General features: G+C 44.6%; 4 protein-coding genes and 1 pseudogene across 6 annotated transcripts; 2 read left to right on the top strand and 3 right to left on the bottom strand.

Annotated features, from left to right (window-relative positions):
• Positions 1-264: 264 nt before the first annotated feature.
• LOC108157944 lies at positions 265-1,914 on the bottom strand (annotated as a pseudogene).
• A 4,982-nt stretch (positions 1,915-6,896) lies between these two features.
• On the bottom strand, positions 6,897-9,672 carry LOC117187890 (dymeclin). Its single transcript, XM_033390824.1, has 5 exons — positions 9,335-9,672; positions 8,071-9,259; positions 7,502-7,999; positions 7,319-7,441; positions 6,897-7,251 (listed from the first exon to the last, which is right to left on the bottom strand). Exons 1-5 carry the CDS (start codon positions 9,475-9,477, stop codon positions 7,102-7,104), a joined length of 2,103 nt encoding a protein of 700 aa, XP_033246715.1. The 5' UTR covers positions 9,478-9,672; the 3' UTR covers positions 6,897-7,101.
• An 88-nt stretch (positions 9,673-9,760) lies between these two features.
• On the top strand, positions 9,761-11,467 carry LOC108159722. Its single transcript, XM_017293243.2, has 2 exons — positions 9,761-10,312; positions 10,364-11,467. Exons 1-2 carry the CDS (start codon positions 9,834-9,836, stop codon positions 10,536-10,538), a joined length of 654 nt encoding a protein of 217 aa, XP_017148732.1. The 5' UTR covers positions 9,761-9,833; the 3' UTR covers positions 10,539-11,467.
• Positions 11,468-11,573: 106 nt separating this feature from the next.
• Positions 11,574-14,075, bottom strand: LOC108159720. Of its 3 annotated transcripts, none has more exons than XM_017293242.2 (3): positions 13,913-14,075; positions 13,704-13,792; positions 11,574-11,986 (listed from the first exon to the last, which is right to left on the bottom strand). In XM_017293242.2, the coding sequence occupies exons 2-3, from the start codon at positions 13,752-13,754 to the stop codon at positions 11,795-11,797; spliced, it is 243 nt and encodes an 80-aa protein (XP_017148731.1). In that variant the 5' UTR covers positions 13,755-13,792; positions 13,913-14,075; the 3' UTR covers positions 11,574-11,794. The 3 variants fall into 3 exon arrangements, 2 of the variants coding, with proteins under 2 accessions (XP_017148731.1, XP_017148730.1); XM_017293241.2 differs by having other exon boundaries at positions 13,704-13,776; positions 13,913-14,073; XR_001775351.1 differs by lacking the exons at positions 13,704-13,792; positions 13,913-14,075 and adding an exon at positions 12,298-13,697 and having other exon boundaries at positions 11,925-11,986.
• A 230-nt stretch (positions 14,076-14,305) lies between these two features.
• On the top strand, positions 14,306-14,798 carry LOC108159723 (mitochondrial import receptor subunit TOM7 homolog). Its single transcript, XM_017293244.2, has 2 exons — positions 14,306-14,493; positions 14,587-14,798. Exons 1-2 carry the CDS (start codon positions 14,394-14,396, stop codon positions 14,649-14,651), a joined length of 165 nt encoding a protein of 54 aa, XP_017148733.1. The 5' UTR covers positions 14,306-14,393; the 3' UTR covers positions 14,652-14,798.
• Positions 14,799-17,187: the final 2,389 nt, after the last annotated feature.

The raw sequence follows: 17,187 nt of genomic DNA, 5'->3' as shown, positions 1-17,187 counted from the left end.
ATATGCAGGTCGGATCTCAAGCTCTCACTTAAATCTGGATACAAATCCACCGAATACCTCTACATTTGTAGGTCTTTAAAGCTTAATTTTCAAAAGAAAGTCTGTTGAATGAACAAAAATGTATTGTATTAACACAACGTTACCCAATCATTCAAATAAAATAAAGTTTATTTGCAATACATAGAATAACAAGTTATTAACGTTTGCACATATTTTAACAACTAAAGAAAAAATACATCATTTTCTGTTTATTCTCGAAACAGATCACTTTCCCACAGTTTGCCGAATAACCGCAAAGAATCGATAGGTGATGCTCATCAGCTGTCAAACCAGGAAAAATATTATTAAAATAATACGAGCGGAAACGTAAAGAGCCACTTTATACCCGGTACTCCGCAAGTGTTTGCCAATATTTTTATATATTCGATATTACCTGTTTCCATTTATCTTAGCATTTATATTTTATAACACATCTGTATTTTTTCGCTTTTCTCGCACCAACACCAACCATTTTTTTCCTTTTGTTTGGCTTTTTGCATTGGGCTAGTGATGTCGATCACGAATATGTATACTTTATGTAGTCGGAAACCATTCCTTCTGGCTATTACATACACTTCCACATATACATACCTCCATACTCTTCGAGTACCGGGTATAAAGAGAGGTTTACTCACGATCTTAAAGGTGTCGAGGGATATAACGATAATTCCCTTTGCAGATATCTCCGCTGGACGCTGGGCGCGAGCCATAATAAGGAGGAGGTCTTTCTTATACCGTATGGATCCATCATACCAATTCTGAAGATAGGCAGCCATGGAAATGCTGAAACTCTGAAGGGAAAAGAGTTAGTGTTTACCGAGCTTATATGTATGTACATCGTACCAAGTCGATAAGCCGCTGCCCATAGGAGCTGACCATATAGAACTGGGCAGCAACGCTGGCGAAGAGCATCATGTAGGAGATTCCCTCCGCATTCAGACCCTGGACAACGGTGTAAAAGGCCATGCAGCAGAGCAGACTGGCTGTGGTAAAAAGATTGGAGGCCAAGAGAAGGCCAAAAACCTGATTCACCTCCTTGTGCAACCTTTAACAAAGTGCAAAGCTTATTAAATATCCGTGAAGTGAAAACCTCCCACCTGAGGATCTGCTGATGTTTCTGCACGAAGCTGCACAAGAACTCACAATCCGCTCGTTCTCGACTTGGAAGGTATGCGGCCAGCTTCTTGGCCAGATATTCAAAGGGCATGCAGATCTGGCTCGAGACACACATCATCCAGAGATCTGTGCCCAAACTAACGTTGACGATGAACTGGCTGTAGGTAAAGTCCATGATATAGGCTACAGCATAGCCTAGGGGAGTATCCACGCGGAAACTGAGCCGCGTTGGAAAGATTCGAAGAAAGAGAAACTGTGCATCGTTCCCCTGTAGAATTACATTCTGAACGACTGAAGAAGAGGCCCTAATGCCATCAGAGCCATCACAAAGTAGTAAAAGTACAACACATATCGCGTCGTTCGCGGAAGATAGTATCTGTTAACCTCGTACTCCCTCCGAAGCGAGTCGTCCGTAGGATACAACTCCTGCAAACCTAGGATTAACGTACGAAGCCGTTTGCGGTAGATTATGAGTGTGACAAACTTCACTTCTGCACTGAGCATGTAGAAGAAGTGTAGGGCCTGGCGCATGATCTTGGATGGACTCCCGGCCACAGACTCCCACTGGATAATCCTGAGAGCCACGAAAGAGGCCTCATAGCAGTTGCAGGCAAAGCATAGGAAAAAGTAGCAGCGCAGGAGAACCTTTTGCCACGATAGCCTGGCCGAGTCCAGAAAGTCGTATCCCAATGTCTTAAACATTATGTTCGCAAAAAAGATAAAGTCCTGGTATTCACGTTGCTTCTCCTTCTCCTTCATCTTTTTGTTTTGCTGCCTTTCGACTCCTGACATTTCAAAGGGTTTGTATCTCAACTCTAAACTGGTTTGTGTTTCTCAGGAATAGTTGGTTTTATATCCTCCAAGGTAGGAAAATATCTATCGATTGTCCTATACATAATTGTCGATTGAATAATTGATGTTCTAATTGTTTTGTTAAGTGTTAGGAAATTATTTAGTTGACGGTGCTATTAATACTCTTGAATAATAAATAATTGGGCTGTCCCGGATCAATCAATGGTCGTTTAGTGTAAACTGTTATTCAAAACCTATTCATCATTCACTTGGATCCTTAATATACTAAATGTTATTTAGTTACTATAATGTAGTCTAGACTCTTCTAGAAACTACCCAAGCTAAAGATGGAAAACCAGTTCATTGAATACTTACCAGTATTTATGCCTTCACCAAACATAAACAGATGCTAATTCCGTGTCTGCGGCCTCACATTGTTTGCAACTGAGTGTCGGCGGCTTTGGTTCGCCGCAGTTTGCCCCTTTGCTGCTTTGCTACTTTGCCAGAGGCAAAAATCATTCAAAGCGGCTCTACTTTCATAGATTTCACTTGGAAATGGCCCAAGCCTAACGCTCAGGTCTCTCAATGCAAAACTGGCCCATTCATGCGGGCCAGCACTCAATCGATCGATTGATCGATCGTTCAACAACATCAAATGGACAAACAAGATCAAATAGCTGCAAAGGTCACATGGAGAGACAGATGACTAGACCACGTCAATGGATTCCCAGTTGGGTCTAGGTGAACCACTACGATCCACTGCGTCAGCGGTTAAAATACGCACAGATACGGGCAGGCGGACGAACAAACCGGTGAGAAACCCACGCCAAAGCCATCGACGAAGCAAGCAAACATAAACAATTGAAAGGTGCGAATTTATGCTAAAACGATTGGCAATAAACCAAAAGGGGAAAAAACGTAATAAGTAACTCAAAATCTAATTCACCAAATATGCATAATTTTGAGACGAAGTCGCTGAAGCAAGACCTAATCGAGGGCAAATCGAGGGTCTGGTCTGGGGCCTGGACTTGGGGCCAGGACTGGGGCCGGGACTGGGGTTTGGCTTGGGCGAATTTCCAAAATATTCGCATTTAAACCTGTATGTGCGGGCCTGCTGCACACGTACCTGAGCGTACACTTGTAGTAAAATATATTTGTATTCCCATTCGTCTATTCGTATATAGGTTTCTTTTATAAACAACCTTTTGGATCAATGACCTAAAGCCGCTCACCAAAACAAAACGCGAAAATGCGGGCTTTACTGATCCAAATAAATCGAGCTGAGCGTAGTTGCAACACATGATAGCAACCGGCGACTGGCCCGGCAGCTACTAGAGCTCTTACGGTGCTCTGATACCCTGGGTCGATGTTTACATATGTTGATTATGACGAACAGTTGCCTATCCCTTGCCCCAAATATATATGTACATTAATTCCATGGAATCAAGTAAAATCTACCCCAAATGTGTTCTAGATATAAACACATACATATAGCATTCAGATGGCGCTATGCCATCAAGTAACTGAAATAAAATATTTTTCGATACGATCTTATTTTTCTTCATATCTTCATGATTGATTATTTATTGGAACGTTCGAGAACTTACTCGATTGGTATTCTTTTTAGGACCAGCTCCTGCTTCTATACTCCATTTACAGGTTAAAAGAGGTTCTTCGAAGGCTAATTTCTCACTTCTTTCTTCTAGTTCCTGCTTAATCGCCCAATCAAATTGGGTATCATAATGGGCCCCAATGAATGGGCCACAGATTTTGTACATCTGTTGAAATTTGCTTAACAATTTGCGGTCTGGTCAAGGGGCTGAGTGAGCTGCGTGGAGCGGAGGGAAGCTCGCTTCAATCAAGCGACGCATGCGCAATATTTTTTCGCTGTTGGCCAAGCTTCTGGAAAATTCTGCGATGCGATTGGGCAACGCAGCGAATTCAATTGAATGGAATTTAAATTCAGTCAATTGTGGAAGCAAGGTAGCAACGGAAATAGGAACAAGCTATTGGCCAGATCCAAATGGCTAGCACTTTTTAGCCTGTACATCTCTAGAGAAGCAGGTAGCAGCAGTTACTAAAATTGCAACAGAGGTAGGCAGTCAGCCAAAATTAATGGCAAAATGAGCTGCAAAGAAATTTGAACAATTTTCGCCATTTGTTGCAAGCTAGAAATTAATTAAAATGCACTAGGCGCACGCGGCACTGCAACAGCGGCAACATGCCATGAAAATGCACAATAACACATTTTCCGCGTTTCTGCAGCGGCAGCAGCGCAACTACAGTAAACGCATTTTATTAGCTACACATCCATACAACATGAATGTTTACTTTGGGTTTTTTTGTTTTCTTTCATTTTTCCCCTTTTTATTCGCTTTCCTGCAGTTCGAACTTTATTATTTGAGGCACGTACGACGAAGCGCTGGACAAAAGTGCAACGGCAACCAAGTCGGCCGACCACAGTGCAAATAAAAATGCAAAATTCAGAGAATACAGCACTGACCTGCAGAAGTATAGATACTCTTCCACAGTGCGACGATCATTTGATATTTGTAAAGCCAATTGTTGGGCTTCGAATCTGCTTTTGAATGTACCACAAAGTTTTCCTGTTACACCTATTTATATTCTGAAAAATTGTCTATGATCGCTTAGACAGTCCTCGAGTATCTCAATTTGGCAGTGTGGAAACTTGCAACTCAACTCAACTTGTCATCCTGATCGAATTCATATATACCCTCTGCGAGAGCATAACAATATTCTCTTTTACCCCACCCTCCAGCCACCCTACTGCATGCCTAACCTTTCGATGGGCCTGTGTCTATGTTGAAGCGGCGACAACAACAACGACAACGACAGCGACAACGACACCCACACCGACAACAACCAAAGTCAACGAACTTTGACGTCAGGCAGGCAGTAAAAGTCAGTTCTTTGTTTTTCTTGTTGTTGTGGCTGTTAGTGGCGCTGCCTGCAGGTGGGGGTGCTGCTGGTGGGAAAAATACGTAGTAATAAACAAGACGGGGCCCATTGTAATTGTTGCTGCTGCCGTGGATAGTGCAAATATGCATAATCAAGCGCAAGCAGACAGACATCGGTGGCATCGATACACCCATGATTAATGAAATGCAAAATAAAAAAACAACAACACATGAAAACATGAGCTTCAAATATTTGTGGGTACACGCTGCGTATACACAATACCCATTTTCTGAACATTCATGTGGTACTTTTGAACTTTTTTGTTCGGAAGGCTGCCTATTAAGTTCTCAATTTCTAAAAAAGAACCTATAAAAAGTCTCTGCTACTTATGCAAATATATAAGACTATATAAAACTTACGAAAATAATCTCCAGGAGTGTCTAAAGCTTCGTTCTCTGAAGATAGCATTCTGTTATTCTGAATATTTTCGAGAAAACACTCATTCGCGAACGCCATTTAATTTTCACTCAATGAATTCGAAATCTTTACGATAGTTTTCTCTTTGCTCAAAATCAAAACATCATAGTATCACTAGCTTACCCGGTAAACCATTTTCCGCAGTGCTGAGAACTATTTCTGCTCCTCCAAACAACGTCATTTTGTAGCATGAACAGAATGTGCGAATGGGCATGGAACATGTTTGAATTTGGATCCGTGCCGATGAGCAAGCCGTTCCATGGTTCTGGTGGTGTCTCAATTTCTGGTATGTAGTTGCACTTTTCCTGATGAGCAACACATGTCATCTGACTCATGTTTGAATTTGAACTCACAGCACCAATCAGCACTTTCAGATGAGCGGAATATTAAAAATATGTCTCGTACTCTAATGCGAGACGAAGAAAAGAAGCGAATGTAAATGCTCGATGAACTTGTTAACGTTGTCTTCTCTCTGTATAGAAACCTTTTAAAGTCATAGAACATAAAACATACAAATAGTCATCACCGCGCCAATTCCGCTCAAGGAGCTGATACGGGACAGGAAGGAGATACACGACACCACGCAGAACAGTGATGCTGAGGTGTAGGCGAAAGGAGTAATATGAATAGATTAAAGACGCTGGACCCACAAATGGGTCGTGCCACTCATCGTAGCGCATCCCAAGGTATGGGATGCAACCACTAAGTTTCCTGCAACAATAATGCGGAAGCTTCGGATGGCAGGGAGGGCAAGGGGAGTGTCGCCGGAGTATGAAGGAATGGTTGTGCGAAGCAATGCTTTGCGGCCGTACCTAACTACACAGACCCTTAACATTTTTTTATATTAGTATGATTTAGACAGGAATTACATACCTATTTGCTAAATGCACAAGTGTACACCGTGACACGAGAATTTTTTGTATTAGATGTAGTACTTTCATGGACCTCACTGTGCCACAGATATTGTTTCTAAGACTATCCAACGTGTGGGTTGACAACATTATCTGTTTATAAGCAACTTTATCTATTGGAATAGACATACTGTCTACGCGAAGATAAGAAAATTTGGTAACACATTAGGATTTGCCACCCAGAAAGCTATCTTATCCAAGCGCTGATAGAGAAATTAAATACAGAAAGAGAGAGGGGCACGACAATGATAAACTTTAGTTATTATATAATTTATCGACTTTTCCAATTGCTAAATACAATAATATATCATTATCCATAGACTAAAATACGCAATGTAAATATATCTATGTTTATGTATACATATATAGGTATATTTATATATATATATATATATATATATATAGATATATATATATATTATCCTTTTCTTCAATATGTGTATATACTTTTTATCGATTTCGTTTCTGCCGCTCAACATCCATAGGTATGCTCCGTTTGTCAGCGCAGCTAAATATTATCATATGTTATGTGGTTTATGCCATGTAGGTATTAACTTGAACAATTTCCGATTGGATTGACGGTTAACATACAATAGCGTTACTTGCTCTAGGTATTATCATTAGATCGCTTGTCTAGCTTTGTTTCCATTTATCGTCAACGTTCGAGGTGTGTTTTTCGTTTTTCTTTCGATACAACAGTTTGACCTTTTGGCTTGAATTAGTGCATTAGGCATACATAGGTGCGAGCCAGGCTCTGTCTTAGTAGATGACATATACATAGATCAGATATGCTTCATGGATAGGAGAAGCGAATAAGAAGAGTGTGCGTGGGGAGCGTGGACAAATATTAGCAGGCAATGTCCGTGGTGACGGTCTTTATACTCTCCGAGCTGAAGTGCACGCAGCCATACTTGCAGACCAGCGTCCAGACATATGGAATGAAGAACTCCTCGGGTGCATCCTCCTCAACGTACTTAAACTTAAGATCAGGAAACTTCTGCAATAATAAGCCATAAAAACTCATGAAGCACATATCTCTCTCATTGGCTTAAAGGCTGACTTACCCTCAGCCGATCGCTGGACCATTGGCTGGCACCTTTCGATATCACCTCGAGCACCTCATTGACCCCCAGTTCGCCGCGCTGCTCTTGCACGCGCTGCAAACGAGATGAGAAGAAGCCCACCACCTGAAAAGGGAAAGGGATAAATCATTTTAATTGAATATGTTTTTAAAGAGTATAACTAACCATGTCGATATTCTGGACGACATCCTGGAAAGCGTGATGACTGCGGAAGCCCTCAAAGACACTGCGCTTGTACAGCAGCGTGTAGACTAGGTTTGGACAATACACAAGCTGATTTGTAAGGCAGGAGTTGAGGATTTCCAATACCATGCGCAGCACCTCCTCCAGTACGCTCAGGTCTTGAAGCATATCCTCGGCCGTAGTGACGACATTGACAAACACGGCGCTGTCGGCTGGCTCCTTGAGCTGGGCATCCAGCCGCGTGTGCTTCCGTGCCAGCGTCTCGAACAGCGAGACCAAGCGTTGCGCCACATATGGATGGAGGGCGCGGAAGTGTCCGGACATGTTGGCCAGAGCTGCCAGGCAATTGGTGTGCAAGTACTTGTCGCGCATCTTCAGCATGTTGTACTGTATGGTGCGGATGACGATCAGGATGAGAATGCCGCCTAGCGATATCTCCGATATGCTGCGCTCCGTGTACCACGTGATATTCTTCAGCATCTGGAAACAGTATGGAAATAGCACGCGGATAAGATGGAATGGGAGGAGAGCATGTGACAGGTACAACATACAATTGTGTGCACGTTCTTATTGAAGCCCTCGTCTTCGCTCAGAATGAGGAGTACAATCAGTGACATGTATATGTGATGGGAGTTGCTGTCGGGGGCATTGTACAGAGTCTGCAGAATGGGGATGACCAACTGTTCCAGGTCTTGCTGCTGCATGACGAACCTGTAGAAGCGCTCATTCCGATGGAGCAGCAGATAGAGCAGCAGCGTGGCCTGGTCAATGGTGACAATGCGGCAAAGTGTCTCGTACACGGCCGAGAAGTCAATCTGGAAGGACACCGTTCCCTGCTTGGGCGAGTCCTTGGAGTCGGCGCAGCTAAAGAGACTGGCGCGATAGGCATTCTCCTGGGCGGTGCAGTGGTTTGTCAGTATAAGGATGAGCAGTAGACTCTGGTTGGCCAGCGGATAGTGGGTGCGAAATTGCTGCGAGAGCTCTCCGCCAACGGCGTTGCTTGCCTTCAGCACATCCTGCTGCTTGCGGAACGTGAAGATGGATAGCAGCGATTCAGCGATGCCGAAGACGATGGAGCCTGCTGAGCTGGAGCCGAACATGGTATGCGGCACCTCCACCATGCGCGCCACAAAGTGCAGCAGGGCCGACATCAGCACGTTGGCGTGCTGGCACTTGAAGACCGTGCGAAAGACTATCGATTTCTCCGTGGGCTGCTGCGCAAACAGATGCACCGACAGCAGCGTGATAAGCATATTGACGGCCTCCAGGTGCAAGTGGTAGGTGAACTCCTTGACGGGTATCACTACGATCAGGTTCACCAAGGCATCAATAAAGGTCTCGAACTTGGCGCCGTCCACGAAGACAGGCGCTGATGCGGCGGCAGCCGCTGCCTGCTCTGTGGCCTCGATGGCAATGGTGGCACTCTCCGCTGGCGTCTGTTGCTGCAGCTCAACGGCCGCCTGCACAAGCTCTGCGCTGGGCAGCGCCTCGAAGTGCTGCAGCAGCTGGAACTCGGAGCCCGTTTCATTGATGTACTTGACCAAGGTGCGAATGATGAAGAGGGCATTGAAGGTCTGCCACACATGCATGTTGCTCTCTTGGTCAGACAGCGACAGCAGCTCGCTGGTCTTTTCCAGGAACACAGTGACCAGGGAGCCGAAGTTGCCAGTCTTCAGATTATTACCGATGAACGACTGACATAGCGTCTCCAGCCGGCTGTCCAGGCTTAGCTGGTCCTGGCTGAAAAAAACGAAGAAACGTTAACCAGACCACTTGATGACGTTTACAAACTTCCAGCACCCGCCCAGTACGCACCTGTTCTCCGGCAACACAATGTTGTAGTTGAGAAGTCCGTTCCAGAAGGCCTCGTCATCGTGTGCAATGTGGTGTCGCCCAACGAACCGCTGCAGCCACTCGTTGGACCCCAGGTCCGCCGTCCGGCTGACGTTGATACCCATTCTTCTCTGTCGTACCACCTGTCCCTGTCGCCACTAGCGACAAACAATCAATCTGTGTGCTCCGTTGTTCCTTGGGGAGGCGTCTACTGCATTTGATTTAGCTGGCCAGTGGCTTGGCCGTTTCCAGTTAACCAAATATAATAACAATTGTCGATGCTGATGACACGGGCACGTCACCCATTTGTGGAATGGTTTTTTTATTGTTTTTTTCATATGGTTTTGACGTTGCCGCACCGTTGCCCAACACTGCTCGCCCGCACAGCTGACGTCACTGGAGCCCAAAAGAGTGCAATAGAAAATATAAGAATATAAAATATAAATAGAAATAGAAAATCCGTTTTAATACCAAAACGAATATGTTTTGCGCCGTCGAGGAGTGCAGGACCCGCCTGACGGGAAGCAGCCAGAGCTCCTTCAGATTTCCCAGCGATTCAAAGCTGCGCCTTCAGTGGACCCTCTTCTGCCGCCGAATCGACGACATAAATTACCCAGTGGAGCGCATTTGCCTGGAGCACTTTGAAATGGAGGATTTCGAAAGGGATTTGCGGCTGGATTGGGGGGTCTGTGGATATCTGACGCCCCTCAAACTAAAGCCAGAAGCTGTGCCCAGCCTGCAATCGCATCAAGATATGGATTTAGAAATAGTTGAGGAGCATTTGCTCCCACCAGAGACAAAGGAGGAAACTCTAATGGTGCAATACGATAAAGAGCCTGCCAGGGACCAGCCAGAGGAGTCGGAGAGTGATTACGAATTTGAGGAACTGCCTGCGGAGGAGTGTCTGCAAGTACAGGTGGTGGACGCCGATGGCTACCTTAAGGTCTTGGAGAAGGAAAAGTAGGACTCAAAACCATTGCATATCCCAATTTAATTTCACTGTTGTTGCAGCTCCGAACTGAAACGGGACAACTTAATAATGAATCTGTCCATCCAGACCAGCGAAAGGGATACGGAGAGACTGCAACGGCAGCTGGACAAATCGAATGAGCTCTATGGACAACTCGTTACAAATTTGGAGAGGATCTTCTCTTCTCTTCTTCAGAATGACAGGCGTATCGTGTAGCCCAGGGCGGACCTAATAGAAACGCATAATCTGTATGCGGCCAGCAGAAGTGTCTACAACATGCTGCTGAGAAGGAACTATCCATTACCCTCTGTGCGGACAATGCAGTACTGGGAAGCCCGTGAGCGGAACCGAACCGCAAGCGCGAGCGCGAAGCAGACTGCCCAGCGGAGCGCAACAGAGCAGGCCATGTCCCATCTGTTCGAGGTCATTGATGCGACCAACCTGGATCACAATTACACCTAGCGTACACCCACCATATCCATCTATCCTGATGTCGTAGATAACACCAACTTGGATCACAATTATACAAAGGCAGAGTTCCCATAAACAAGATGCCACATAGTAAGGTTTCGATCGACTTTAATCGAAGCTGCGAACACATTCAATTATTTAGATACATCAATGTGAGGTATTTTTATAAATCATCAGTTTATGAAGATTTTTGTTTCGTTATGTTTTAAGAGGTTTTAACTCTCTAAAAGATCTCTGCTCCATTTCCCGTCGGACTTAACTAAGGGATATCTGAATAAAACAGTAATATTATACATAGTATAATAATATAGTAATAAACGAGACATTCCATATTGAATAAATTGCATTTATTAGAATATGGAAATAAGACTAATTTGTTGATTGGATACTGTTGCACCTGAAGCGCACACAGCCTGCGATTCAGCGATTCACTGTCCAACGGCGTCAATAATGTATGTACGAGTATATCCCTTCCTACTTAGTCGCTTCTCTGGTTTTAGTTGCTTCCGATTTACATACAATTTGTAACTAAATATATATAAATATACATATGTAAAAACTAAACGGGGATCAAAAAATCAAATGGTAAGCGGAAATTTAGAAATTTTCTATCCTCCTCAATCGTACATCCTTCTGTTTTTTTTCATACACTACACGATTATCACAAATTGTATTCCTTGTTGGCGCTGCATGCGAAATCGCTGCGAGTGGTCTGAACAGTATAGAAAGTATAGCTACAATATATGCATGTTATAGGTGCAGCATTTAAACAAAAGTTGGTACATAATAAACTGCCTCGCGGTCATGCCTGTTGTTGAGTTTTGCGATCGGGTGACTTAACTTAAGAAATGTACAGTGTGAATGTTGTAATGATAATGGATAATGGATATATAATGGCAGATTGTATGACTACAGGACATGGCGGCTGGCCTCCTCGCTACTCCTTTGCTTCCGATGTTAGCCCAACATCGTTTCCGTCTGTTTCGGCAGGGACATCCTCTTTAAAGCTTGCGCAGGGCATTGTGCTTGCTGTGCTTCTTGGCCAACAGCTGCTTCAGGCTGAACGAGGAAAGGGCGATGCCGAAAAGCGCCAGCATGGTGGCCGAGCGCGTCACCACACGGTTGGAGCTGGACGAGCTCGTGGTGTACGCATGGCTGCAGTTCGTCGAGGCCTGCGCAGATAGCGGCGGCGCCTGCAAGAGATTAGGAAAAAACACGATTAGAAGCGGTACCATCTCACACGGCTCTTTAAATTTTGTAGATACGAGTATTTTTAGAAGTCCAAACAAACAAGTGCCGCTATATAATTGGCCCAGTGCCCAGCCCAGTGTCTGTCTCGTTTACTACGCAGCAAAGAAACTGCGACCGGGGCCGTTGTCAACCGGTTCATGCCACCGATTACCCCACACACAGGCCCAAACACGTTCATTGAACTGATTAAACGAGAGTGGCCTGGGGTCGATGCAATAGCTGATTAGATAGGGACAGCCGATCTCATTCTCACCACTGGCCTAACGACGCCGTTGTGCTGCAATCTTTGTCCCTCTCGTGACGTCAAAATTTCCACGGATAAGCCTCCGATGCGGCCTATAATCCCGAGCCACTCTCAGTGACGCACTCAGCCTGTCCTCGTTGCCGCCAAAGTTCACATCTCTTCGGCATCGTTGCTCTGGTTCTGGCACGCTCGAACATGCGCTAGGCGCGTGCCGCACACAGGCGTAATCTTCAAATCGCAACACAAAATAAAGACAAAGCGAAATTGTTTATAAATAAACGAACTTGATTTCGTTTCTCGTATTCTCATATGCATAATTCCATTCGCAAATTTATTCAAACAAAAAGAATTGCAAATTTTCATAGCTGTGGTGGGCGCTTCGCTTCCGAGTCGGCTCCCACCGCCTGCTCCTGCCGGTGCTTGAGCAGCTGCATCACCGCCTGCGTCCGCAAAGCCGTGCCCGCCCCAGTTCTGACTACTGGGCGTCTGCGCGTCGTCTTTGAGCTGCGGGTTGGCGCAACATCATGCCGCTTTATGGCGTCCAGGAACGGGTTGTCCTTGCTGAGAATATCTTTCTCGGGAATTCTCGCTTGTGTTGAGGCCGCCTTCAAGGGCACTGGATTAAGGTTTGCTTCTTTCCGGAGCAGAGTGGATGCCTTTGGCAGCGGAGTGCAGAAGGGATCGCTCCTTGGCCTAGCTCTGGGACTAAGTATCGGCGCAGTGTTGAAGGTATCAGTCTTTGAACTAAGCATAGGCGCAGTCTGCAGCGTTTTAGGCAGCTGCGGAATTTCTTCTTTGGTTATCACGCGATTCGGGAATTCACTCTTATCGGGAATGCTCGGCTCCAGCCAGCTAAAATCTAGCCCTGTACAAGCCTCTGGTTCAGTGAGAGGACCAGAAAGAAGATCCGGCATGTAGATGAGATTCAAATCAGACGCCGGCTGGGTCTCCACTGCTGCTGGCTCTACGCCTGACCCCAGGTCCTGCAGCAGCTGCAGGATGAACTCATCGTCCTCGTCTGGAGCAGCAGTGTTTTCATTTTGTGGGGCTTCAATGGGAACTGTTTCTCCAAAGTCAAATTCCTCGTCAGAGGAAACCTCATCGTTGTGCGGCCAAAGGCAGCTGCGGGACTCGCACTTTAGCAGCTGCTCCTCGAGACTGATGTAAAAGTAGCGTAGCCTGTGGTCGAGGCCCAGGCCCAGGCACTCTCGGCACGGGTCGCCCGACTGCAGTTTCTCCAGCTCCATCATTTGTGAGTGTGTGTGTGTGTGTGTATGTGTGTGTACGGTAGGGGCGGCCTTCAGTGGGTTACTTCGGAAATCCCCTAGCCCCACCGTTCACCCATTTGCATTTTGTTCTTGGTGCGCTTTCTACAATACCTTCCAGTATTTCTGGTTTAATTTACGAAGGCTTACCTGACCGAAGGTTAAACGGAAAGCATACAGGCCGAGATTGGTCGTTTTCATGGTCCGGCCAGGCAATGAGCGGCTGCAACACAGAGAAACTGTCGTTAAATGAGTGCCGAGAAGCTTACATAATACGGAATTGATTTTTCAATGTCTTTTTTTCTAGTCGCCTGCGAAAATGACAATGCGATAGAGAAACTGAGGTGCTTATCACTTACTTTTGTGGTGCGACTAAACTGAATGGCGCTCTCTGCTGCGAGGTGCAATCCGTGGCGATCTGCGTCGAGAATAATTAATTTGGCGGTGAGAATAAATTAAAACCAAAATAAAAATTCTCTAAAGCGCAGCGTTCCACATGTCAAAGAGAGTTGAAAACCAGCTGTTCTCTATATGCAGGGTTGCCCAATCTCGCAATGAATTTCCAGCCAATCAAACTAAATAAATTATCTGATGCCACGAAACATTGACATTGATCTATTAATTGATATCTACATTGATAATATTAATATAAAAAAAAGACACCAAAGTGTACACACAAAATCTACAAAATTTAGCCAAACAGAATAGATTTATTAATATTTGAAGTCTGGTAGTTTTGGTCGCACCCGTTTACCAATACTGTCAGGCGTTCTGGCGAATTCTGTCGACACATTTCATAATCTTTGATTCTGATTATCGAAAAAATAAATTAAATAAGAAATGGAGCTATCCGAAGGAGTCAAGGAGCGTTTGGGAGTGGTCGTCGGCGTGGTCCAAACGACATTCCACTGGGGATTCGTGCCAATGGTGCTTTATCTGGGTATGTTTTTGTTTTGTTCGCCAGCACGCGGTGACTGCTGGGAAGAAGCAGCTCAGCTCTTGAATTGTTCCATGTTTTTCCATGCAATTGCAGGATTCTCAAAGGGAGCCGAGCCCGGGATGCCACCATTGTCCATCCTGAGCCTGTTGTGGCAGTAAAAACAAGCTAAGCACACTCTAACCCGAAACATGCCGTGGATCTTCCAATACCGCGGTGTGTGCCATCATTTTGGTACGAATTGGATTTCCTGGCAATTCCGTATTACCTGAAACTATTGCAAATACATTTTTGTTTATAAAAGTTAAGTGTCTTGAAGAATCCGCAGGAAGGAGAAAAAGTGGGTGTGTGGAAAGTATCACACGAAATCACTTTCACGCTTTTTTACATACAACGATATCTCGTAAGGGCTTGGGAGACACAAATTAAAGAAGTTTCTTCATGCGGGTGGCCGAGGACTGCAGATAAATGCAGCTTTTTAAAAGTGGTGCCCGTATTTGCAACGCATTTGGTGCAGTGCTAGAACAGTGTATTTTTAGGTATTTGGAGGAACAGATTAATGCCCTTTTTTAATAGCGCAATGGCTTCGCCATTCTACTGCATCGCCTGGGCCTTCTTTTCGAAGCTGCTGTGGTGCACTGGAATACTCGTTTTCAGTCTCGAGTGATGCATAGCGACTTGAGGCCCTCCCTCACCCAGGGTCCAGTCATTATCCGCCTTATCCACCCACCCACAGAGCAGGCGCTCGGTCTTGGGTAGATCGATAAAGAACTGATCCGAGGACAGCGTGGACGGATCAGTTCGGTGGCATTCACCAGCTTGCTGCATTGATCATTGATCAGGCATCTGCATAGCCGCAGCCGGAATGCGGACAGGTGCTCTCCACAAAACTATAGACAAAGCTCGATTTAGAGATTACATTTCAAGGTAGAAAGTCATGGAATACTCACAGATCGGCCAAAAAACGGTCGTACATCTGGCAGAGCAAATGCCTCACTCTTTCAGTGATGATGTAGAAACCACTGTGGACATCCTTGCTGCAACTTTGTTTGCTCCTGGGTGGTGGAGTAATCGAAACTAATGCCAAGCCAGCGATGTATGAACTTGTCGCAGATCCCCCGCGGCGTCAGGTTCGGCCAGAGCCTTGTTCTAGGTGGCAGTGCCATATTCATCTGATCCGCAGATAAGCAGAGTGTTGTACCAGATGTTGCCCAAGTGGGGAAAATTGTTTACATACAGCAGGACCCACCCACTCTTGGCCACCCTTAATGGCTGTGTACGTCAAGCCAGCGTCTGCGGCTGGACAGATCGACTAGATGAGCCAGGTCCAGCCAGGCCGGTTGTCCGCCCAATTTGCTAGGGAAGTAGCGGCTAGTTCCTCATCTGTAACGTGACTGTGTCCGCGACTGTGGATGCTGTTTCGGGCAATAGTTTGTCCGCATCCGCCAGGCGTTTTAGCGTTTTAGCGTTTTAGCGGCACATTATGTAGTCCACCATAGCGATTCCTGCAGATCCTGCCAGATCTAACGGGAAAAAAGCGTAGTCGGCAGCAATACATCAATGTAACTGAACATTGATGTTTTTAAACCCATTATGAGTATGAAATGAATATAATAAAATATTTTTTGTGGTAACAAAATAATATGTTTCCAAAAGATTGTTTTGATATTTAAATACTATCCTATAAAACTCATCCTATATCTCAGATATTCGCAAAGGCACTATTTTTTGTTCTCCATAAACTACTACGGTCTGCAAGGCAGACATACAAGTTTCATTAAATCCATATATATATAAAGTCTATATATAGTCTATATGTTCTATCTAGCTAATAAAATTCGACGATTCATCAAAATTAAGCAATATGGTTTCCAATCCTTGACGGAGAACGATTAACCTATTATAAGCCAAAGTGTTATTTTTACATTCCACCGAAAATAATGAAAATTGAATAATTTTAAAGCAAAAATAGGGTGGTTTTTTTTTAAGTTCAGAGGAAAGAAGAATTTAAAATCAGTAATATTTTCCGCCATTTAAATCAAGTCGTTAATCTGTTTAAATAGAGGAGGGTTGAGTGGGCTAAGACAAATCCGCGCTTCGGATATCGATGTTTTGAGAGAAAAAACATCGATGTTTCAACTAACCATCGATGTTAACATGTTTAAAAACCTTCCCATTTGATTATATTATTATTATTGCGTTATTATTATACAAACAAATCTTAAAACTTAAAAATTGTGTTGTTGGAAGCTGTGTTGTATACGGTACATAAACCGTCTACAGTTTGATCTTCGCAACTAGAATTTGAACCAGTTGGACTGCGGAGTGGGTATCCTACGGTGCGCAAAATGAGGATCTGAAGAAACGGCGTCAGCCTCTGATGATTGCGATGGGAAAATTAGTGACAGGCAGTTGTGGTTGTTTCTGATACTGAGTTTTATTGAACAAATGCATCTCCTTATATAACTAGCAGTGGTACTCTTATTGTATGGAAAGGAACGCACAGGCTCCATGTGAGTGTATTTTTAGATAGGGTGCACTTACTCTGTGCGGGGATTACATATCAGTGCATTTACTTAGGTACTTGGCGGCAATAAAGTAAACAGTTTATTGCTTCATCCTTTTTGGTGGGTTCGAGTTTACAAGTGCAATTGTCTATTCTTAGTTGCTAATGTAATTTTCGTGCCGTCATATTCA

This window comes from Drosophila miranda, chromosome 3 (assembly GCF_003369915.1).
Source record: "Drosophila miranda strain MSH22 chromosome 3, D.miranda_PacBio2.1, whole genome shotgun sequence".
Lineage (NCBI taxonomy): Eukaryota > Metazoa > Arthropoda > Insecta > Diptera > Drosophilidae > Drosophila > Drosophila miranda.
This window is presented reverse-complemented; position numbering and strand designations above follow the sequence as displayed.